Source organism: Phyllobates terribilis, unplaced genomic scaffold, assembly GCF_046119375.1.
Source record: "Phyllobates terribilis strain yellow unplaced genomic scaffold, ASM4611937v1 Scaffold_7__3_contigs__length_470593459, whole genome shotgun sequence".
Lineage (NCBI taxonomy): Eukaryota > Metazoa > Chordata > Amphibia > Anura > Dendrobatidae > Phyllobates > Phyllobates terribilis.
The window spans coordinates 137820538-137847444 of record NW_027362767.1 but is presented as its reverse complement, the minus strand read 5'-3'; the positions used below and the strand labels follow the sequence as shown (position 1 = coordinate 137847444).

At 34.0% G+C, this 26907-nt stretch overlaps 2 protein-coding genes across 3 annotated transcripts in view; both read left to right on the top strand.

The window, feature by feature from the left end:
- Window positions 1-2811, top strand: part of SMG5 (SMG5 nonsense mediated mRNA decay factor) — a 31157-nt gene extending 28346 nt beyond the window's left edge. The window contains exon 22 of the mRNA XM_073639286.1: window positions 2153-2811. Within this exon, the coding sequence (XP_073495387.1) occupies window positions 2153-2236 (84 nt within the window). The 3' untranslated portion in view covers window positions 2237-2811. The remainder of the gene's footprint in view (window positions 1-2152) is intronic.
- A 1992-nt stretch (window positions 2812-4803) lies between these two features.
- PAQR6 (progestin and adipoQ receptor family member 6) overlaps window positions 4804-26907 on the top strand; it is a 74198-nt gene continuing 52094 nt past the window's right edge. Inside the window, exon 1 of one of the 2 annotated variants that reach the window (XM_073639284.1) lies at window positions 4804-4958. The gene's annotated coding sequence lies outside the window, so the exon portion shown is untranslated. Of the gene's footprint in view, window positions 4961-26907 lie in introns of both variants that reach the window. The other variant, XM_073639285.1, reaches the window with a different exon arrangement.

The following is a 26907-nucleotide window of genomic DNA, read 5'->3' as shown; positions in this document are numbered from 1 at the left end:
CTGCACTCACTATTCTGCTGGTGCAGTCACTGTGTACATACATTGCATTACTGATCCTGAGTTACATCCTGTATTATACTCCAGAGCTGCACTCACTATTCTGCTGGTGCAGTCACTGTGTACATACATTACTGATCCTGAGTTACATCCTGTATTATACTCCAGAGCTGCACTCACTATTCTGCTGGTGCAGTCACTGTGTACATACATTACTGATCCTGAGTTACATCCTGTATTATACTCCAGAGCTGCACTCACTATTCTGCTGGTGCAGTCACTGTGTATATACATTACATTACTGATCCTGAGTTACATCCTATATTATACTCCAGAGCTGCGCTCACTATTCTGCTGGTGCAGTCACTGTGTACATACATTGCATTACTGATCCTGAGTTACATCCTGTATTATACTCCAGAGCTGCACTCACTATTCTGCTGGTGCAGTCACTGTGTACATACATTACTGATCCTGAGTTACATCCTGTATTATACTCCAGAGCTGCACTCACTATTCTGCTGGTGCAGTCACTGTGTACATACATTACTGATCCTGAGTTACATCCTGTATTATACTCCAGAGCTACACTCACTATTCTGCTGGTGCAGTCACTGTGTACATACATTACATTACTGATCCTGTACTGATCCTGAGTTACATCCTATATTATACTCCAGAGCTGCACTCACTATTCTGCTGGTGCAGTCACTGTGTACATACATTACTGATCCTGAGTTACATCCTGTATTATACTCCAGAGCTGCACTCACTATTCTGCTGGTGCAGTCACTGTGTATATACATTACATTACTGATCCTGTACTGATCCTGAGTTACATCCTATATTATACTCCAGAGCTGCGCTCACTATTCTGCTGGTGCAGTCACTGTGTACATACATTGCATTACTGATCCTGAGTTACATCCTGTATTATACTCCAGAGCTGCACTCACTATTCTGCTGGTGCAGTCACTGTGTACATACATTACTGATCCTGAGTTACATCCTGTATTATACTCCAGAGCTGCACTCACTATTCTGCTGGTGCAGTCACTGTGTACATTACATTACTGATCCTGAGTTACATCCTGTATTATACTCCAGAGCTGCACTCACTATTCTGCTGGTGCAGTCACTGTGTACATACATTACTGATCCTGAGTTACATCCTGTATTATACCCCAGAGCTGCACTCACTATTCTGCTGGTGCAGTCACTGTGTACATACATTGCATTACTGATCCTGAGTTACATCCTGTATTATACCCCAGAGCTGCACTCACTATTCTGCTGGTGCAGTCACTGTGTACATACATTACTGATCCTGAGTTACATCCTGTATTATACCCCAGAGCTGCACTCACTATTCTGCTGGTGCAGTCACTGTGTACATACATTACATTACTGATCCTGAGTTACATCCTGTATTATACTCCAGAGCTGCACTCACTATTCTGTTGGTGCAGTCACTGTGTACATACATTACATTACTGATCCTGATTTACATCCTGTATTATACCCCAGAGCTGCACTCACTATTCTGTTGGTGCAGTCACTGTGTACATACATTACATTACTGATCCTGAGTTACATCCTGTGTTATACCCCAGAGCTGCACTCACTATTCTGTTGGTGCAGTCACTGTGTACATACATTACATTACTGATCCTGAGTTACATTCTGTATTATACTCCAGAGCTGCACTCACTATTCTGTTGGTGCAGTCACTGTGTACATTACATTACTGATCCTGAGTTACATCCTGTATTATACCCCAGAGCTGCACTCACTATTCTGCTGGTGCAGTCACTGTGTACATACATTACATTACTGATCCTGTACTGATCCTGAGTTACATCCTGTATTATACTCCAGAGCTGCACTCACTATTCTGCTGGTGCAGTCACTGTGTACATACATTACATTACTGATCCTGTACTGATCCTGAGTTACATCCTGTATTATACTCCAGAGCTGCACTCACTATTCTGCTGGTGCAGTCACTGTGTACATACATTACATTACTGACCCTGTACTGACACTGAGTTACATCCTGTATTATACTCCAGAGCTGCACTCACTATTCTGCTGGTGCAGTCACTGTGTACATACACTAGTTATCCTGTGTTATGTTCTTCTCTTCTCCTGTCAGTCTGCCTTACAGGCCGTGTCTGGCTCCAGCATTGAGATGAAGAACGTTGTAGACTTCTACAAGCAGTGGAAGGAGATGGGCTGAGGGTCTCGGCGCTTGTGATGTAAGAACATAAAACCTTCGCTCCCTCTTCGCCGCAGCTTAAAAAAAAAAACCACAAAAACGGCGTCGATTCGAAAAACGAAGTAAAACTAAAACTGCAAAAGGATCAGAAACCGGCGAGACGCAACGTCAAGAAAAAACAGAAATTCCTATTCAGAGTCTGTGGCGCTATGTGGTGGGTGTGGCCGCGGTAAGGGGGCGGAGCTTTCCCACCATTGGCTTTCGGAGAAGCTATGTTTTCATCTCCTGCTGTGACCTTCTCTGACCTCTTTTCACAGCCGCCATCTTTCGGACCCTCTGGCTTGAAGGGGCCATGACAAAACTTCTCTCTTGTGTAGTGTGGTGACTGGACGTCTTACCATTCCCCTCCCCCTCACTCTTGTCTCCTCCCTCTTTATCCCCTCCCCCTTTTCCCATCATCCCTTGTTTTCTTTCTTTATGTTCTTGACTTTTGGAGAATGTCAAATAAAACTTTATAATTTTATTGACTTGGCGCCTGCGGCTTCCTGTGTCCGTTGTGCGCTGATAGGGTGTGAAATAAAGTTGTTTGATTTTGATTTTTTCTTTGCTGGATTTTATAGGCAGGATTCTCTGACACGCCCCATGATGTCACCACTTCCTGGTCATCCAATTGGTTCCTCCAATCTCCACCATGATAGAGCAGCCAATGAAATCATCAGGATGTGGTGGCCTCACCAAGGCAGGGGGTTAGCGGTGTCCTCATCAACGTTACCCAAGGGGGCTAGCGGTGACCTCATCAACGTCACCCAAGGGGGCTAGCGGTGACCTCGAGATGTAGAAAAGCATTACAGAAGTGTAAAGGACAATATTTGTATTCCAGTCACATCTAAAGTTCACAGTTCTGTTTTCATTTTTGGAGGTGAAAGCTTAGCTGCTGCTTTAGATGTAACTGGAGATAAAAGCTTTGATGCAGCTTTGGAAGTAATGAGGTAAAAGCCTTGATGCGGCTTTGGAAGTGACTGGAGTAAAAGTTTTGATACAGCTGTGGATGTGACTGGTGGTAAAGTCTTTGATTGTGACTGGAGTAAAACCTTTGATGCGACTAGAGGTAAAAGTCTTAATGCAGCTTTGAATGTGACTGGAGGTAAAAGCTTTGATGCTCCTTTGGATGTGACTGGAGTAGGAGAGCTGATCTGGGTTGTCAGATTTCATGGTTTCGCTCTTTTGTCGCTGACGAGGACGAGTCTCCTAGGAGCTGGGGGGGCTGTGGCAGGACGGGGCTGCTCTGTAAGCGGTAGGAATACGGGGGGCAGCAGGACCCCTCACATATTTGGGGGGCGCTGGTGACATGGGCCGGGTTGTGGCTCTGGCACTCTCCTTGGCGATGCTCTGCAGGGCAGGAACACTGAATGCTAATGAGCCCTACTGCTGCAGAGAAGAAGGCTGTGACGGGCGGGGGTTATAGGGGCGGTTAACCCCTCTTCTGCCGGCATGTGGGCTGCAGCGGTGCGGAGGTTAATGGCGGGTGTAGATCCGCTGAGGATAAAGCTGCATTATTTCCAGGGCGTGAATGACATTGGATCAGAGCCCGGGGCCGCCCGTCTCCTCTGGTTACTGCGGTGGACAAAGTTTCTCCAAAAGTCTCCCTGAAACCTGATGAAGGGGAACCCCGTATTTAAAGGGGAAGTCCACTGATGGTTTAGTATATAATCACCTCTCTCTATACGGACATTGCTGTGTTTGTGCTTATATGCAACCGCCTGGTTGCAGGGTAAAGTATGGAGGATAAATGGAGCAGCAGCCTGAGCCATTATTAAAATAAGTACCACCACACTGCCAGGAGAAGCAGCAGAGGTGTAATAATCTGCAGGATATATCACTACTTATCTGTTGGGGTGGAGGAGCAGTGCTCTGCAGAGAGGTCAGTAGTGCTATAATCTGCAGAATATATCACTGTCTTTCAGGAGGTGGAGGAGCGATGTTCTACAGAGAGGTTGGTGTAATAAACTGCAGGATATATCACTGTGTGTTGGGGTAGAGTAGCGATGTGCTGCGGATCTGTAGAGGTCAGTGGTGTAATAAATTGCAGGATATATCACTATGTATCTGTCAGGGGGTAGAGGAGCAATGTTCTGCAGAGAGGTCAGTGGTGTAATAATCTGCAGACTATATCACTATGTATCTGTCAGGAGGTGGAGGAGCGATGTTCTGCAGGATATATCACTGTTTCTGTCAGGAGGTGGCGGAGCGATGTTCTGCAGAGAGGTCAGTGGTGTAATACTCTGCGGAATATATATATCACTGTATCTGTCAGGGGGTGGAGGATCGATGTTCTGCAGAGAGGTCAGTGGTGTAATAATCTGCAGGATATATCACTGTTTCTGTCAGGAGGTGGAGGAGCGATGTTCTGCAGTCAGGTTGACTCGTGCTGTCCCCTCGGTGTCACCGTATGTTGGATCTTGTGTCCCGGGCGCTGCGGCTCACAATGGAGGGTCTGTAGGGGGCACAGCGCGGGGCCCTCTGCAGGGTAACACAAAGGACTGTCTTACAGCCCGGATCTCCTGACTACAGGCGTCTGACCAATGGTGGGGCGGAGGGAGAGTCTGCGGGGCTGGCGAGGCGCCAGGAGTCCGGCCAAGGAATGTGGTGAAATAAGCAACCGGGAAAACGGATCCATCCTACACCGGAGGCAGCACCCACCGCCGGCGCAGGGGACCCATGACAACGGGGCCACCAGGAACAGGTCAGGCATGGGGGGCAACAGGCGGTCACTGCCAGCTCTGCTGTGTATTGTAACCCGCACCCTGCAGATATCAGGCTGTGCATCCACATGTCTGGGCCACAGAGCTGACACTCTGACTGCTGCCACCTGTCAGCCAGCGAGACATCCGTGACTAGTGATATCTGCAGGAGGTCCGAGGACCCTGAGTACGGAGCACAATATACTGCCATGTGGTGTGTATAATCACTACTACCCTAGATTACACCACTGTACACGCATCACTGGTGAGGGGCAATATAGGAGGAGTTATATTCTTGTACATAGTGGCAGTATTATAGTAGTTATATTCTTGTACATAGGGACAGTATTATATTAGTTATATTCTTGTACACAGGGGCAGTATTATAATAGTTATATTCTTGTACATAGGAGCAGTATTATAGTAGTTATATTCTTGTACATAGGGGGCAGTATTATAGTAGTTATATTCTTGGACATAGGGGGCAGTATTATAGTAGTTATATTCTTGTACATAGGGGGCAGTATTATAGTAGTTATATTCTTATATATAGGGGGCAGTATTATAGTAGTTATATTCTTGTACATAGGGGGCAGTATTATAGTAGTTATATCCTTGTACATAGGAGCAGTATTATAGTAGTTATATTCTTGTACATAGTGGCAGTATTATAGTAGTTATATTCTTGTACATAGGGACAGTATTATATTAGTTATATTCTTGTACACAGGGGCAGTATTATAATAGTTATATTCTTGTACATAGGAGCAGTATTATAGTAGTTATATTCTTGTACATAGGGGGCAGTATTATAGTAGTTATATTCTTGGACATAGGGGGCAGTATTATAGTAGTTATATTCTTGTACATAGGGGGCAGTATTATAGTAGTTATATTCTTATATATAGGGGGCAGTATTATAGTAGTTATATTCTTGTACATAGGGGGCAGTATTATAGTAGTTATATCCTTGTACATAGGAGCAGTATTATAGTAGTTATATTCTTGTACATAGTGGCAGTATTATAGTAGTTATATTCTTGTACATAGGGACAGTATTATATTAGTTATATTCTTGTACACAGGGGCAGTATTATAATAGTTATATTCTTGTACATAGTGGCAGTATTGTAGTAGTTATATTCTAGTACATAGGGACAGTATTATAGTAGTTATATTCTTGTACATAGGGGGCAGTATAGGAGGAGTTATATTCTTGTACACAGGGGCAGTATTATATTAGTTATATTCTTGTACATAGGGGCAGTATTATACTAGTTATATTCTTGTACATAGGGGGCAGTATTATAGTAGTTATATTCTTGTACATAGGGGGCAGTATTGTAGTAGTTATATTCTTGTACATAGGGACAGTATTATAGTAGTTATATTCTTGTACATAGGGGGCAGTATAGGAGGAGTTATATTCTTGTACACAGGGGCAGTATTATATTAGTTATATTCTTGTACATAGGGGCAGTATTATACTAGTTATATTCTTGTACATAGGGGGCAGTATTATAGTAGTTATATTCTTGTACATAGGGGGCAGTATTATAGTAGTTATATTCTTGTATATAGGAGCAGTATTATAGTAGTTATATTCTTATACATAGGAGCAGTATTATAGTAGCTATATTCTTGTACATAGGAGCAGTATTATAGTAGTTATATTCTTGTACATAGGGGCAGTATTATAGTAGTTATATTCTTGTACATAGGGAGCAGTATTATAGTAGTTATATTCTTGTACACTGGGGCAGTATTATAGTAATTATATTCTTGTACATAGGAGCAGTATTATAGTAGTTATATTCTTGTACACAGGGGCAGTATTATAGTAATTATATTCTTGTACACAGGGGCAGTATTATAGTAATTATATTCTTGTACATAGGAGCAGTATTATAGTAGTTATATTCTTGTACATAGGAGGCAGTATTATAGTAGTTATATTCTTGTACATAGGGGGCAGTATTATAGTAATTATATTCTTGTACATAGGAGCAGTATTATAGTAGTTATATTCTTGTACACAGGGGCAGTATTATAGTAATTATATTCTTGTACATAGGAGCAGTATTATAGTAGTTATATTCTTGTACATAGGAGGCAGTATTATAGTAGTTATATTCTTGTACATAGGGGGCAGTATTATAGTAATTATATTCTTGTACATAGGAGCAGTATTATAGTAGTTATATTCTTGTACATAGGAGGCAGTATTATAGTAGTTATATTCTTGTACATAGCAGTATTATAGTAGTTATATTCTTGTACATAGGAGACAGTATTATAGTAGTTATATTCTTGTACATAGGGGGCAGTATTATATTAGTTATATTCTTGTACATAGGGGCAGTATTATACTAGTTATATTCTTGTACATAGGGGGCAGTATTATAGTAGTTATATTCTTGTACATAGGGGTAGTATTATAGTAGTTATATTCTTGTATATAGGAGCAGTATTATAGTAGCTATATTCTTGTACATAGGAGCAGTATTATAGTAGTTAAATTCTTGTACATAGGGGCAGTATTATAGTAGTTATATTCTTGTACATAGGGAGCAGTATTATAGTAGTTATATTCTTGTACATAGGGGGCAGTATTATAGTAGTTATATTCTTGTACATAGGAGCAGTATTATAGTAGTTATATTCTTGTACATAGGAGGCAGTATTATAGTAGTTATATTCTTGTACACAGGGGCAGTATTATAGTAATTATATTCTTGTACATAGGAGCAGTATTATAGTAGTTATATTCTTGTACACAGGGGCAGTATTATAGTAATTATATTCTTGTACATAGGAGCAGTATTATAGTAGTTATATTCTTGTACATAGGAGGCAGTATTATAGTAGTTATATTCTTGTACATAGGGGGCAGTATTATAGTAATTATATTCTTGTACATAGGAGCAGTATTATAGTAGTTATATTGTTGTACACAGGGGCAGTATTATAGTAATTATATTCTTGTACATAGGAGCAGTATTATAGTAGTTATATTCTTGTACATAGGAGGCAGTATTATAGTAGTTATATTCTTGTACATAGGGGGCAGTATTATAGTAGTTATATTCTTGTACATAGGAGGCAGTATTATAGTAGTTATATTCTTGTACATAGGGGGCAATATTATAGTAGTTATATTCTTGTACATAGGGGGCAGTATTATAGTAGTTATATTCTTGTACATAGGGGGCAGTATTATAGTAGTTATATTCTTGTACATAGGAGGCAGTATTATAGTAGTTATATTCTTGTACATAGGGGGCAATATTATAGTAGTTATATTCTTGTACATAGGGGCAGTATTATACTAGTTATATTCTTGTACATAGGGGGCAGTATTATAGTAGTTATATTCTTGTACATAGGAGGCAGTATTATAGTAGTTATATTCTTGTACATAGGGGCAGTATTATACTAGTTATATTCTTGTACATAGGAGGCAGTATTATAGTAATTATATTCTTGTACATGGGGGGCAGTATTATAGTAGTTATATTCTTGTACATGGGGGGCAGTATTATAGTAGTTATATTCTTGTACATAGGAGCAGTATTATAGTAGTTATATTCTTGTACACAGGGGCAGTATTATAGTAATTATATTCTTGTACATAGGAGCAGTATTATAGTAGTTATATTCTTGTACATAGGAGGCAGTATTTTAGTAGTTATATTCTTGTACATAGGGGGCAGTATTTTAGTAGTTATATTCTTGTACATAGGGGGCAGTATTATAGTAGTTATATTCTTGTACATAGGGGGCAGTGTTATAGTAGTTATATTCTTGTACATAGGAGCAGTATTATAGTAGTTATATTCTTGTACATAGGAGGCAGTATTATAGTAGTTATATTCTTGTACATAGGGGGCAGTATTATAGTAGTTATATTCTTGTACATAGGGGGCAGTATTATAGTAGTTATATTCTTGTACATAGGGGGCAGTATTATAGTAGTTATATTCTTGTACATAGGAGCAGTATTATAGTAGTTATATTCTTGTACACAGGGGCAGTATTATAGTAATTATATTCTTGTACATAGGAGCAGTATTATAGTAGTTATATTCTTGTACATAGGAGGCAGTATTATAGTAGTTATATTCTTGTACATAGGGGGCAGTATTATAGTAATTATATTCTTGTACATAGGAGCAGTATTATAGTAGTTATATTCTTGTACATAGGGGCAGTATTATACTAGTTATATTCTTGTACATAGGGGGCAGTATTATAGTAGTTATATTCTTGTACATAGGGGTAGTATTATAGTAGTTATATTCTTGTATATAGGAGCAGTATTATAGTAGTTATATTCTTATACATAGGAGCAGTATTATAGTAGCTATATTCTTGTACATAGGAGCAGTATTATAGTAGTTATATTCTTGTACATAGGGGCAGTATTATAGTAGTTATATTCTTGTACATAGGGAGCAGTATTATAGTAGTTATATTCTTGTACATAGGGGGCAGTATTATAGTAGTTATATTCTTGTACATAGGAGCAGTATTATATTAGTTATATTCTTGTACATAGGAGCAGTATTATATTAGTTATATTCTTGTACATAGGAGGCAGTATTATAGTAGTTATATTCTTGTACACAGGGGCAGTATTATAGTAATTATATTCTTGTACATAGGAGCAGTATTATAGTAGTTATATTCTTGTACACAGGGGCAGTATTATAGTAATTATATTCTTGTACATAGGAGCAGTATTATAGTAGTTATATTCTTGTACACGGGGCAGTATTATAGTAATTATATTCTTGTACATAGGAGCAGTATTATAGTAGTTATATTCTTGTACATAGGAGGCAGTATTATAGTAGTTATATTCTTGTACATAGGGGGCAGTATTATAGTAATTATATTCTTGTACATAGGAGCAGTATTATAGTAGTTATATTCTTGTACACAGGGGCAGTATTATAGTAATTATATTCTTGTACATAGGAGCAGTATTATAGTAGTTATATTCTTGTACATAGGAGGCAGTATTATAGTAGTTATATTCTTGTACATAGGGGGCAGTATTATAGTAGTTATATTCTTGTACATAGCAGTATTATAGTAGTTATATTCTTGTACATAGGAGACAGTATTATAGTAGTTATATTCTTGTACATAGGAGACAGTATTATAGTAGTTATATTCTTGTACATAGGGGGCAGTATTATAGTAGTTATATTCTTGTACATAGGAGGCAGTATTATAGTAGTTATATTCTTGTACATAGGGGGCAATATTATAGTAGTTATATTCTTGTACACAGGGGCAGTATTATAGTAATTATATTCTTGTACATAGGAGCAGTATTATAGTAGTTATATTCTTGTACACAGGGGCAGTATTATAGTAGTTATATTCTTGTACATAGGGGCAGTATTATAGTAGTTATATTCTTGTACACAGGGGCAGTATTATAGTAATTATATTCTTGTACATAGGAGCAGTATTATAGTAGTTATATTCTTGTACATAGGAGGCAGTATTATAGTAGTTATATTCTTGTACATAGGGGGCAGTATTATAGTAATTATATTCTTGTACATAGGAGCAGTATTATAGTAGTTATATTCTTGTACATAGGAGGCAGTATTATAGTAGTTATATTCTTGTACATAGGGGGCAGTATTATAGTAATTATATTCTTGTACATAGCAGTATTATAGTAGTTATATTCTTGTACATAGGAGACAGTATTATAGTAGTTATATTCTTGTACATAGGGGGCAGTATTATAGTAGTTATATTCTTGTACATAGGAGGCAGTATTATAGTAGTTATATTCTTGTACATAGGGGGCAATATTATAGTAGTTATATTCTTGTACATAGGGGGCAGTATTATACTAGTTATATTCTTGTACATAGGAGCAGTATTATAGTAATTATATTCTTGTACATAGGAGCAGTATTATAGTAGTTATATTCTTGTACATAGGGGCAGTATTATACTAGTTATATTCTTGTACATAGGAGGCAGTATTATAGTAATTATATTCTTGTACATGGGGAGCAGTATTATAGTAGTTATATTCTTGTACATAGGGGCAGTATTATACTAGTTATATTCTTGTACATGGGGGGCAGTATTATAGTAGTTATATTCTTGTACATAGGGGGCAGTATTATAGTAGTTATATTCTTGTACATAGGAGCAGTATTATAGTAGTTATATTCTTGTACACAGGGGCAGTATTATAGTAATTATATTCTTGTACATAGGAGCAGTATTATAGTAGTTATATTCTTGTACATAGGAGGCAGTATTATAGTAGTTATATTCTTGTACACAGGGGCAGTATTATAGTAATTATATTCTTGTACATAGGAGCAGTATTATAGTAGTTATATTCTTGTACACAGGGGCAGTATTATAGTAATTATATTCTTGTACATAGGAGCAGTATTATAGTAGTTATATTCTTGTACATAGGAGGCAGTATTATAGTAGTTATATTCTTGTACATAGGGGGCAGTATTATAGTAATTATATTCTTGTACATAGGAGCAGTATTATAGTAGTTATATTGTTGTACACAGGGGCAGTATTATAGTAATTATATTCTTGTACATAGGAGCAGTATTAGTAGTTATATTCTTGTACATAGGAGGCAGTATTATAGTAGTTATATTCTTGTACATAGGGGGCAGTATTATAGTAGTTATATTCTTGTACATAGCAGTATTATAGTAGTTATATTCTTGTACATAGGAGACAGTATTATAGTAGTTATATTCTTGTACATAGGGGGCAGTATTATAGTAGTTATATTCTTGTACATAGGAGGCAGTATTATAGTAGTTATATTCTTGTACATAGGAGGCAGTATTATAGTAGTTATATTCTTGTACATAGGGGGCAATATTATAGTAGTTATATTCTTGTACATAGGAGCAGTATTATAGTAGTTATATTCTTGTACATAGGGGGCAGTATTATAGTAGTTATATTCTTGTACATAGGAGGCAGTATTATAGTAGTTATATTCTTGTACATAGGAGGCAGTATTTTACTAGTTATATTCTTGTACATAGGGGGCAGTATTATAGTAGTTATATTCTTGTACATAGGGGGCAGTATTATAGTAGTTATATTCTTGTACATAGGGGGCAGTGTTATAGTAGTTATATTCTTGTACATAGGAGCAGTATTATAGTAGTTATATTCTTGTACATAGGAGGCAGTATTATAGTAGTTATATTCTTGTACATAGGGGGCAGTATTATAGTAGTTATATTCTTGTACATAGGGGGCAGTATTATAGTAGTTAGGAGCAGTATTATAGTAGTTATATTCTTATACACAGGGGCAGTATTATAGTAATTATATTCTTGTACATAGGAGCAGTATTATAGTAGTTATATTCTTGTACATAGGAGGCAGTATTATAGTATTTATATTCTTGTACATAGGGGGCAGTATTATAGTAATTATATTCTTGTACATAGGAGCAGTATTATAGTAGTTATATTCTTGTACATAGGGGCAGTATTATACTAGTTATATTCTTGTACATAGGGGGCAGTATTATAGTAGTTATATTCTTGTACATAGGGGTAGTATTATAGTAGTTATATTCTTGTATATAGGAGCAGTATTATAGTAGTTATATTCTTATACATAGGAGCAGTATTATAGTAGCTATATTCTTGTAAATAGGAGCAGTATTATAGTAGTTATATTCTTGTACATAGGGGCAGTATTATAGTAGTTATATTCTTGTACATAGGGAGCAGTATTATAGTAGTTATATTCTTGTACATAGGGGGCAGTATTATAGTAGTTATATTCTTGAACATAGGAGGCAGTATTATAGTAGTTATATTCTTGTACACAGGGGCAGTATTATAGTAATTATATTCTTGTACATAGGAGCAGTATTATAGTAGTTATATTCTTGTACACAGGGGCAGTATTATAGTAATTATATTCTTGTACATAGGAGCAGTATTATAGTAGTTATATTCTTGTACATAGGAGGCAGTATTATAGTAGTTATATTCTTGTACATAGGGGGCAGTATTGTAGTAATTATATTCTTGTACATAGGAGCAGTATTATAGTAGTTATATTGTTGTACACAGGGGCAGTATTATAGTAATTATATTCTTGTACATAGGAGCAGTATTATAGTAGTTAAATTCTTGTACATAGGAGCAGTATTATAGTAGTTATATTCTTGTACATAGGAGGCAGTATTATAGTAGTTATATTCTTGTACATAGGGGGCAGTATTATAGTAGTTATATTCTTGTACATAGCAGTATTATAGTAGTTATATTCTTGTACATAGGAGACAGTATTATAGTAGTTATATTCTTGTACATAGGGGGCAGTATTATAGTAGTTATATTCTTGTACATAGGAGGCAGTATTATAGTAGTTATATTCTTGTACATAGGGGGCAATATTATAGTAGTTATATTCTTGTACACAGGGGCAGTATTATAGTAATTATATTCTTGTACATAGGAGCAGTATTATAGTAGTTATATTCTTGTACACAGGGGCAGTATTATAGTAATTATATTCTTGTACATAGGAGCAGTATTATAGTAGTTATATTCTTGTACACAGGGGCAGTATTATAGTAATTATATTCTTGTACATAGGAGCAGTATTATAGTAGTTATATTCTTGTACATAGGAGGCAGTATTATAGTAGTTATATTCTTGTACATAGGAGGCAGTATTATAGTAGTTATATTCTTGTACATAGGGGGCAGTATTCTAGTAATTATATTCTTGTACATAGGAGCAGTATTATAGTAGTTATATTGTTGTACACAGGGGCAGTATTATAGTAATTATATTCTTGTACATAGGAGCAGTATTATAGTAGTTATATTCTTGTACATAGGAGGCAGTATTATAGTAGTTATATTCTTGTACATAGGGGGCAGTATTATAGTAGTTATATTCTTGTACATAGCAGTATTATAGTAGTTATATTCTTGTACATAGGGGGCAGTATTATAGTAGTTATATTCTTGTACATAGGAGGCAGTATTATAGTAGTTATATTCTTGTACATAGGAGGCAGTATTATAGTAGTTATATTCTTGTACATAGGGGGCAATATTATAGTAGTTATATTCTTGTACATAGGGGGCAATATTATAGTAGTTATATTCTTGTACATAGGGGGCAGTATTATAGTAGTTATATTCTTGTACATAGGAGCAGTATTATAGTAGTTATATTCTTGTACATAGGGGCAGTATTATACTAGTTATATTCTTGTACATAGGAGGCAGTATTATAGTAATTATATTCTTGTACATGGGGGGCAGTATTATAGTAGTTATATTCTTGTACATGGGGGGCAGTATTATAGTAGTTATATTCTTGTACATAGGAGCAGTATTATAGTAGTTATATTCTTGTACACAGGGGCAGTATTATAGTAATTATATTCTTGTACATAGGAGCAGTATTATAGTAGTTATATTCTTGTACATAGGAGGCAGTATTATAGTAGTTATATTCTTGTACATAGGGGGCAGTATTATAGTAGTTATATTCTTGTACATAGGAGGCAGTATTATAGTAGTTATATTCTTGTACATAGGGGGCAGTATTATAGTAGTTATATTCTTGTACATAGGAGGCAGTATTATAGTAGTTATATTCTTGTACATAGGGGGCAGTATTATAGTAGTTATATTCTTGTACATAGGGGGCAGTATTATAGTAGTTATATTCTTGTACATAGGAGGCAGTATTATAGTAGTTATATTCTTGTACATAGGGGCAGTATTATACTAGTTATATTCTTGTACATAGGGGGCAGTATTATACTAGTTATATTCTTGTACATAGGGGGCAGTATTATAGTAGTTATATTCTTGTACATAGGGGCAGTATTATACTAGTTATATTCTTGTACATAGGAGGCAGTATTATAGTAATTATATTCTTGTACATGGGGGGCAGTATTATAGTAGTTATATTCTTGTACATGGGGGGCAGTATTATAGTAGTTATATTCTTGTACATGGGGGGCAGTATTATAGTAGTTATATTCTTGTACATAGGAGCAGTATTATAGTAGTTATATTCTTGTACACAGGGGCAGTATTATAGTAATTATATTCTTGTACATGGGGGGCAGTATTATAGTAGTTATATTCTTGTACATAGGAGCAGTATTATAGTAGTTATATTCTTGTACATAGGGGGCAGTATTATAGTAGTTATATTCTTGTACATAGGGGGCAGTATTATAGTAGTTATATTCTTGTACATAGGGGGCAGTGTTATAGTAGTTATATTCTTGTACATAGGAGCAGTATTATAGTAGTTATATTCTTGTACATAGGGGGCAGTATTATAGTAGTTATATTCTTGTACATAGGGGGCAGTATTATAGTAGTTATATTCTTGTACATAGGAGCAGTATTATAGTAGTTATATTCTTGTACACAGGGGCAGTATTATAGTAATTATATTCTTGTACATAGGAGCAGTATTATAGTAGTTATATTCTTGTACATAGGAGGCAGTATTTTAGTAGTTATATTCTTGTACATAGGGGGCAGTATTTTAGTAGTTATATTCTTGTACATAGGGGGCAGTATTATAGTAGTTATATTCTTGTACATAGGGGGCAGTGTTATAGTAGTTATATTCTTGTACATAGGAGCAGTATTATAGTAGTTATATTCTTGTACATAGGGGGCAGTATTATAGTAGTTATATTCTTGTACATAGGGGGCAGTATTATAGTAGTTATATTCTTGTACATAGGGGGCAGTATTATAGTAGTTATATTCTTGTACATAGGGGGCAGTATTATAGTAGTTATATTCTTGTACATAGGAGCAGTATTATAGTAGTTATATTCTTGTACACAGGGGCAGTATTATAGTAATTATATTCTTGTACATAGGAGCAGTATTATAGTAGTTATATTCTTGTACATAGGAGGCAGTATTATAGTAGTTATATTCTTGTACATAGGGGGCAGTATTATAGTAATTATATTCTTGTACATAGGAGCAGTATTATAGTAGTTATATTCTTGTACATAGGGGCAGTATTATACTAGTTATATTCTTGTACATAGGGGGCAGTATTATAGTAGTTATATTCTTGTACATAGGTGTAGTATTATAGTAGTTATATTCTTGTATATAGGAGCAGTATTATAGTAGTTATATTCTTATACATAGGAGCAGTATTATAGTAGCTATATTCTTGTAAATAGGAGCAGTATTATAGTAGTTATATTCTTGTACATAGGGGCAGTATTATAGTAGTTATATTCTTGTACATAGGGAGCAGTATTATAGTAGTTATATTCTTGTACATAGGGGGCAGTATTATAGTAGTTATATTCTTGTACATAGGAGGCAGTATTATAGTAGTTATATTCTTGTACACAGGGGCAGTATTATAGTAATTATATTCTTGTACATAGGAGCAGTATTATAGTAGTTATATTCTTGTACACAGGGGCAGTATTATAGTAATTATATTCTTGTACATAGGAGCAGTATTATAGTAGTTATATTCTTGTACATAGGAGGCAGTATTATAGTAGTTATATTCTTGTACATAGGGGGCAGTATTGTAGTAATTATATTCTTGTACATAGGAGCAGTATTATAGTAGTTATATTGTTGTACACAGGGGCAGTATTATAGTAATTATATTCTTGTACATAGGAGCAGTATTATAGTAGTTATATTCTTGTACATAGGAGCAGTATTATAGTAGTTATATTCTTGTACATAGGAGGCAGTATTATAGTAGTTATATTCTTGTACATAGGGGGCAGTATTATAGTAGTTATATTCTTGTACATAGCAGTATTATAGTAGTTATATTCTTGTACATAGGAGACAGTATTATAGTAGTTATATTCTTGTACATAGGGGGCAGTATTATAGTAGTTATATTCTTGTACATAGGAGGCAGTATTATAGTAGTTATATTCTTGTACATAGGGGGCAATATTATAGTAGTTATATTCTTGTACACAGGGGCAGTATTATAGTAATTATATTCTTGTACATAGGAGCAGTATTATAGTAGTTATATTCTTGTACACAGGGGCAGTATTATAGTAATTATATTCTTGTACATAGGAGCAGTATTATAGTAGTTATATTCTTGTACACAGGGGCAGTATTATAGTAATTATATTCTTGTACATAGGAGCAGTATTATAGTAGTTATATTCTTGTACATAGGAGGCAGTATTATAGTAGTTATATTCTTGTACATAGGAGGCAGTATTATAGTAGTTATATTCTTGTACATAGGGGGCAGTATTCTAGTAATTATATTCTTGTACATAGGAGCAGTATTATAGTAGTTATATTGTTGTACACAGGGGCAGTATTATAGTAATTATATTCTTGTACATAGGAGCAGTATTATAGTAGTTATATTCTTGTACATAGGAGGCAGTATTATAGTAGTTATATTCTTGTACATAGGGGGCAGTATTATAGTAGTTATATTCTTGTACATAGCAGTATTATAGTAGTTATATTCTTGTACATAGCAGTATTATAGTAGTTATATTCTTGTACATAGGGGGCAGTATTATAGTAGTTATATTCTTGTACATAGGAGGCAGTATTATAGTAGTTATATTCTTGTACATAGGAGGCAGTATTATAGTAGTTATATTCTTGTACATAGGGGGCAATATTATAGTAGTTATATTCTTGTACATAGGGGGCAATATTATAGTAGTTATATTCTTGTACATAGGGGGAAGTATTATAGTAGTTATATTCTTGTACATAGGAGCAGTATTATAGTAGTTATATTCTTGTACATAGGGGCAGTATTATACTAGTTATATTCTTGTACATAGGAGGCAGTATTATAGTAATTATATTCTTGTACATGGGGGGCAGTATTATAGTAGTTATATTCTTGTACATGGGGGGCAGTATTATAGTAGTTATATTCTTGTACATAGGAGCAGTATTATAGTAGTTATATTCTTGTACACAGGGGCAGTATTATAGTAATTATATTCTTGTACATAGGAGCAGTATTATAGTAGTTATATTCTTGTACATAGGAGGCAGTATTATAGTAGTTATATTCTTGTACATAGGGGGCAGTATTATAGTAGTTATATTCTTGTACATAGGAGGCAGTATTATAGTAGTTATATTCTTGTACATAGGGGGCAGTATTATAGTAGTTATATTCTTGTACATAGGAGGCAGTATTATAGTAGTTATATTCTTGTACATAGGGGGCAGTATTATAGTAGTTATATTCTTGTACATAGGAGGCAGTATTATAGTAGTTATATTCTTGTACATAGGGGCAGTATTATACTAGTTATATTCTTGTACATAGGGGGCAGTATTATAGTAGTTATATTCTTGTACATAGGGGCAGTATTATACTAGTTATATTCTTGTACATAGGAGGCAGTATTATAGTAATTATATTCTTGTACATGGGGGGCAGTATTATAGTAGTTATATTCTTGTACATGGGGGGCAGTATTATAGTAGTTATATTCTTGTACATGGGGGGCAGTATTATAGTAGTTATATTCTTGTACATAGGAGCAGTATTATAGTAGTTATATTCTTGTACACAGGGGCAGTATTATAGTAATTATATTCTTGTACATAGGGGGCAGTATTATAGTAGTTATATTCTTGTACATAGGAGCAGTATTATAGTAGTTATATTCTTGTACATAGGAGGCAGTATTATAGTAGTTATATTCTTGTACATAGGGGGCAGTATTATAGTAGTTATATTCTTGTACATAGGGGGCAGTGTTATAGTAGTTATATTCTTGTACATAGGAGCAGTATTATAGTAGTTATATTCTTGTACATAGGGGGCAGTATTATAGTAGTTATATTCTTGTACATAGGGGGCAGTATTATAGTAGTTATATTCTTGTACATAGGAGCAGTATTATAGTAGTTATATTCTTGTACACAGGGGCAGTATTATAGTAATTATATTCTTGTACATAGGAGCAGTATTATAGTAGTTATATTCTTGTACATAGGAGGCAGTATTTTAGTAGTTATATTCTTGTACATAGGGGGCAGTATTTTAGTAGTTATATTCTTGTACATAGGGGGCAGTATTATAGTAGTTATATTCTTGTACATAGGGGGCAGTGTTATAGTAGTTATATTCTTGTACATAGGAGCAGTATTATAGTAGTTATATTCTTGTACATAGGAGGCAGTATTATAGTAGTTATATTCTTGTACATAGGGGGCAGTATTATAGTAGTTATATTCTTGTACATAGGGGGCAGTATTATAGTAGTTATATTCTTGTACATAGGGGGCAGTATTATAGTAGTTATATTCTTGTACATAGGGGGCAGTATTATAGTAGTTATATTCTTGTACATAGGAGCAGTATTATAGTAGTTATATTCTTGTACACAGGGGCAGTATTATAGTAATTATATTCTTGTACATAGGAGCAGTATTATAGTAGTTATATTCTTGTACATAGGAGGCAGTATTATAGTAGTTATATTCTTGTACATAGGGGCAGTATTATAGTAATTATATTCTTGTACATAGGAGCAGTATTATAGTAGTTATATTCTTGTACATAGGGGCAGTATTATACTAGTTATATTCTTGTACATAGGGGGCAGTATTATAGTAGTTATATTCTTGTACATAGGGGTAGTATTATAGTAGTTATATTCTTGTATATAGGAGCAGTATTATAGTAGTTATATTCTTATACATAGGAGCAGTATTATAGTAGCTATATTCTTGTACATAGGAGCAGTATTATAGTAGTTATATTCTTGTACATAGGGGCAGTATTATAGTAGTTATATTCTTGTACATAGGGAGCAGTATTATAGTAGTTATATTCTTGTACATGGGGGCAGTATTATAGTAGTTATATTCTTGTACATAGGAGCAGTATTATATTAGTTATATTCTTGTACATAGGAGGCAGTATTATAGTAGTTATATTCTTGTACACAGGGGCAGTATTATAGTAATTATATTCTTGTACATAGGAGCAGTATTATAGTAGTTATATTCTTGTACACGGGGCAGTATTATAGTAATTATATTCTTGTACATAGGAGCAGTATTATAGTAGTTATATTCTTGTACATAGGAGGCAGTATTATAGTAGTTATATTCTTGTACATAGGGGGCAGTATTATAGTAATTATATTCTTGTACATAGGAGCAATATTATAGTAGTTATATTGTTGTACACAGGGGCAGTATTATAGTAATTATATTCTTGTACATAGGAGCAGTATTATAGTAGTTATATTCTTGTACATAGGAGGCAGTATTATAGTAGTTATATTCTTGTACATAGGGGGCAGTATTATAGTAGTTATATTCTTGTACATAGCAGTATTATAGTAGTTATATTCTTGTACATAGGAGACAGTATTATAGTAGTTATATTCTTGTACATAGGGGGCAGTATTATAGTAGTTATATTCTTGTACATAGGAGGCAGTATTATAGTAGTTATATTCTTGTACATAGGGGGCAATATTATAGTAGTTATATTCTTGTACACAGGGGCAGTATTATAGTAATTATATTCTTGTACATAGGAGCAGTATTATAGTAGTTATATTCTTGTACACAGGGGCAGTATTATAGTAGTTATATTCTTGTACATAGGAGCAGTATTATAGTAGTTATATTCTTGTACACAGGGGCAGTATTATAGTAGTTATATTCTTGTACATAGGAGCAGTATTATAGTAGTTATATTCTTGTACATAGGAGGCAGTATTATAGTAGTTATATTCTTGTACATAGGGGGCAGTATTATAGTAATTATATTCTTGTACATAGGAGCAGTATTATAGTAGTTATATTCTTGTACATAGGAGGCAGTATTATAGTAGTTATATTCTTGTACATAGGGGGCAGTATTATAGTAATTATATTCTTGTACATAGGAGCAGTATTATAGTAGTTATATTGTTGTACACAGGGGCAGTATTATAGTAATTATATTCTTGTACATAGGAGCAGTATTATAGTAGTTATATTCTTGTACATAGGAGGCAGTATTATAGTAGTTATATTCTTGTACATAGGGGGCAGTATTATAGTAGTTATATTCTTGTACATAGCAGTATTATAGTAGTTATATTCTTGTACATAGGAGACAGTATTATAGTAGTTATATTCTTGTACATAGGGGGCAGTATTATAGTAGTTATATTCTTGTACATAGGAGGCAGTATTATAGTAGTTATATTCTTGTACATAGGAGGCAGTATTATAGTAGTTATATTCTTGTACATAGGGGGCAATATTATAGTAGTTATATTCTTGTACATAGGGGGCAGTATTATAGTAGTTATATTCTTGTACATAGGAGCAGTATTATAGTAATTATATTCTTGTACATAGGAGCAGTATTATAGTAGTTATATTCTTGTACATAGGGGCAGTATTATACTAGTTATATTCTTGTACATAGGAGGCAGTATTATAGTAATTATATTCTTGTACATGGGGAGCAGTATTATAGTAGTTATATTCTTGTACATAGGGGCAGTATTATACTAGTTATATTCTTGTACATAGGAGGCAGTATTATAGTAATTATATTCTTGTACATGGGGGGCAGTATTATAGTAGTTATATTCTTGTACATAGGGGGCAGTATTATAGTAGTTATATTCTTGTACATAGGAGCAGTATTATAGTAGTTATATTCTTGTACACAGGGGCAGTATTATAGTAATTATATTCTTGTACATAGGAGCAGTATTATAGTAGTTATATTCTTGTACATAGGAGGCAGTATTATAGTAGTTATATTCTTGTACACAGGGGCAGTATTATAGTAATTATATTCTTGTACATAGGAGCAGTATTATAGTAGTTATATTCTTGTACACAGGGGCAGTATTATAGTAATTATATTCTTGTACATAGGAGCAGTATTATAGTAGTTATATTCTTGTACATAGGAGGCAGTATTATAGTAGTTATATTCTTGTACATAGGGGGCAGTATTATAGTAATTATATTCTTGTACATAGGAGCAGTATTATAGTAGTTATATTGTTGTACACAGGGGCAGTATTATAGTAATTATATTCTTGTACATAGGAGCAGTATTAGTAGTTATATTCTTGTACATAGGAGGCAGTATTATAGTAGTTATATTCTTGTACATAGGGGGCAGTATTATAGTAGTTATATTCTTGTACATAGCAGTATTATAGTAGTTATATTCTTGTACATAGGAGACAGTATTATAGTAGTTATATTCTTGTACATAGGGGGCAGTATTATAGTAGTTATATTCTTGTACATAGGAGGCAGTATTATAGTAGTTATATTCTTGTACATAGGAGGCAGTATTATAGTAGTTATATTCTTGTACATAGGGGGCAATATTATAGTAGTTATATTCTTGTACATAGGAGCAGTATTATAGTAGTTATATTCTTGTACATAGGGGGCAGTATTATAGTAGTTATATTCTTGTACATAGGAGCAGTATTATAGTAGTTATATTCTTGTACATAGGGGGCAGTATTATAGTAGTTATATTCTTGTACATAGCAGTATTATAGTAGTTATATTCTTGTACATAGGAGACAGTATTATAGTAGTTATATTCTTGTACATAGGAGGCAGTATTTTACTAGTTATATTCTTGTACATAGGGGGCAGTATTATAGTAGTTATATTCTTGTACATAGGGGGCAGTATTATAGTAGTTATATTCTTGTACATAGGGGGCAGTGTTATAGTAGTTATATTCTTGTACATAGGAGCAGTATTATAGTAGTTATATTCTTGTACATAGGAGGCAGTATTATAGTAGTTATATTCTTGTACATAGGGGGCAGTATTATAGTAGTTATATTCTTGTACATAGGGGGCAGTATTATAGTAGTTAGGAGCAGTATTATAGTAGTTATATTCTTGTACACAGGGGCAGTATTATAGTAATTATATTCTTGTACATAGGAGCAGTATTATAGTAGTTATATTCTTGTACATAGGAGGCAGTATTATAGTATTTATATTCTTGTACATAGGGGGCAGTATTATAGTAATTATATTCTTGTACATAGGAGCAGTATTATAGTAGTTATATTCTTGTACATAGGGGCAGTATTATACTAGTTATATTCTTGTACATAGGGGGCAGTATTATAGTAGTTATATTCTTGTACATAGGGGTAGTATTATAGTAGTTATATTCTTGTATATAGGAGCAGTATTATAGTAGTTATATTCTTATACATAGGAGCAGTATTATAGTAGCTATATTCTTGTAAATAGGAGCAGTATTATAGTAGTTATATTCTTGTACATAGGGGCAGTATTATAGTAGTTATATTCTTGTACATAGGGAGCAGTATTATAGTAGTTATATTCTTGTACATAGGGGGCAGTATTATAGTAGTTATATTCTTGTACATAGGAGGCAGTATTATAGTAGTTATATTCTTGTACACAGGGGCAGTATTATAGTAATTATATTCTTGTACATAGGAGCAGTATTATAGTAGTTATATTCTTGTACACAGGGGCAGTATTATAGTAATTATATTCTTGTACATAGGAGCAGTATTATAGTAGTTATATTCTTGTACACAGGGGCAGTATTATAGTAATTATATTCTTGTACATAGGAGCAGTATTATAGTAGTTATATTCTTGTACATTGGAGGCAGTATTATAGTAGTTATATTCTTGTACATAGGAGGCAGTATTATAGTAGTTATATTCTTGTACATAGGGGGCAGTATTCTAGTAATTATATTCTTGTACATAGGAGCAGTATTATAGTAGTTATATTGTTGTACACAGGGGCAGTATTATAGTAATTATATTCTTGTACATAGGAGCAGTATTATAGTAGTTATATTCTTGTACATAGGAGGCAGTATTATAGTAGTTATATTCTTCTACATAGGGGGCAGTATTATAGTAGTTATATTCTTGTACATAGCAGTATTATAGTAGTTATATTCTTGTACATAGGGGGCAGTATTATAGTAGTTATATTCTTGTACATAGGAGGCAGTATTATAGTAGTTATATTCTTGTACATAGGAGGCAGTATTATAGTAGTTATATTCTTGTACATAGGGGGCAATATTATAGTAGTTATATTCTTGTACATAGGGGGCAATATTATAGTAGTTATATTCTTGTACATAGGGGGCAGTATTATAGTAGTTATATTCTTGTACATAGGAGCAGTATTATAGTAGTTATATTCTTGCACATAGGGGCAGTATTATACTAGTTATATTCTTGTACATAGGGGGCAGTATTATAGTAGTTATATTCTTGTACATAGGAGGCAGTATTATAGTAGTTATATTCTTGTACATAGGGGGCAGTATTATAGTAGTTATATTCTTGTACATAGGGGGCAGTATTATAGTAGTTATATTCTTGTACATAGGAGGCAGTATTATAGTAGTTATATTCTTGTACATAGGGGCAGTATTATACTAGTTATATTCTTGTACATAGGGGGCAGTATTATACTAGTTATATTCTTGTACATAGGGGCAGTATTATACTAGCTATATTCTTGTACATAGGAGGCAGTATTATAGTAATTATATTCTTGTACATGGGGGGCAGTATTATAGTAGTTATATTCTTGTACATGGGGGGCAGTATTATAGTAGTTATATTCTTGTACATGGGGGGCAGTATTATAGTAGTTATATTCTTGTACATAGGAGCAGTATTATAGTAGTTATATTCTTGTACACAGGGGCAGTATTATAGTAATTATATTCTTGTACATAGGGGGCAGTATTATAGTAGTTATATTCTTGTACATAGGGGGCAGTGTTATAGTAGTTATATTCTTGTACATAGGAGCAGTATTATAGTAGTTATATTCTTGTACATAGGAGGCAGTATTATAGTAGTTATATTCTTGTACATAGGGGGCAGTATTATAGTAGTTATATTCTTGTACATAGGGGGCAGTATTATAGTAGTTATATTCTTGTACATAGGAGCAGTATTATAGTAGTTATATTCTTGTACATAGGAGGCAGTATTATAGTAGTTATATTCTTGTACATAGGGGGCAGTATTATAGTAGTTATATTCTTGTACATAGGGGGCAGTGTTATAGTAGTTATATTCTTGTACATAGGAGCAGTATTATAGTAGTTATATTCTTGTACATAGGAGGCAGTATTATAGTAGTTATATTCTTGTACATAGGGGGCAGTATTATAGTAGTTATATTCTTGTACATAGGGGGCAGTATTATAGTAGTTATATTCTTGTACATAGGGGGCAGTATTATAGTAGTTATATTCTTGTACATAGGAGCAGTATTATAGTAGTTATATTCTTGTACACAGGGGCAGTATTATAGTAATTATATTCTTGTACATAGGAGCAGTATTATAGTAGTTATATTCTTGTACATAGGGGTAGTATTATAGTAGTTATATTCTTGTATATAGGAGCAGTATTATAGTAGTTATATTCTTGTACATAGGAGCAGTATTATAGTAGCTATATTCTTGTACATAGGAGCAGTATTATAGTAGTTATATTCTTGTACATAGGGTGCAGTATTATAGTAGTTATATTCTTGTACATAGGAGGCAGTATTATAGTAGTTATATTCTTGTACATAGGGGCAGTATTATACTAGTTATATTCTTGTACATAGGGGGCAGTATTATAGTAGTTATATTCTTGTACATAGGAGGCAGTATTTAGTAGTTATATTCTTGTACATAGGGGGCAGTATTATAGTAGTTATATTCTTGTACATAGGAGGCAGTATTATAGTAGTTATATTCTTGTACATAGGGGGCAGTATTATAGTAGTTATATTCTTGTACATAGGAGGCAGTATTATAGTAGTTATATTTTGTACATAGGGGGCAGTATTATAGTAGTTATATTCTTGTACATAGGAGCAGTATTATAGTAATTATATTCTTGTACATAGGAGCAGTATTATAGTAGTTATATTCTTGTACATAGGGGCAGTATTATAGTAATTATATTCTTGTACATAGGAGCAGTATTATAGTAGTTATATTCTTGTACATAGGAGGCAGTATTATAGTAGTTATATTCTTGTACATAGGGGCAGTATTATAGTAGTTATATTCTTGTACATAGGAGACAGTATTATAGTAGTTATATTCTTGTACATAGGAGGCAGTATTATAGTAGTTATATTCTTGTACATAGGAGCAGTATTATAGTAGTTATATTCTTGTACATAGGGGGCAGTATTATAGTAGTTATATTCTTGTACATAGGAGGCAGTATTATAGTAGTTATATTCTTGTACATGGGGGGCAGTATTATAGTAGTTATATTCTTGTACATAGGAGCAGTATTATAGTAGTTATATTCTTGTACACAGGGGCAGTATTATAGTAATTATATTCTTGTACACAGGAGCAGTATTATAGTAGTTATATTCTTGTACATAGGAGGCAGTATTATAGTAGTTATATTCTTGTACATAGGGGGCAGTATTATAGTAGTTATATTCTTGTACATAGGGGGCAGTGTTATAGTAGTTATATTCTTGTACATAGGAGCAGTATTATAGTAGTTATATTCTTGTACATAGGAGGCAGTATTATAGTAGTTATATTCTTGTACATAGGGGGCAGTATTATAGTAGTTATATTCTTGTACATAGGAGCAGTATTATAGTAGTTATATTCTTGTACATAGGGGCAGTATTATACTAGTTATATTCTTGTACATAGGAGGCAGTATTATAGTAATTATATTCTTGTACATGGGGGGCAGTATTATAGTAGTTATATTCTTATACATGGGGGGCAGTATTATAGTAGTTATATTCTTGTACATAGGAGGCAGTATTATAGTAGTTATATTCTTGTACATAGGAGGCAGTATTATAGTAGTTATATTCTTGTACATAGGAGGCAGTATTATAGTA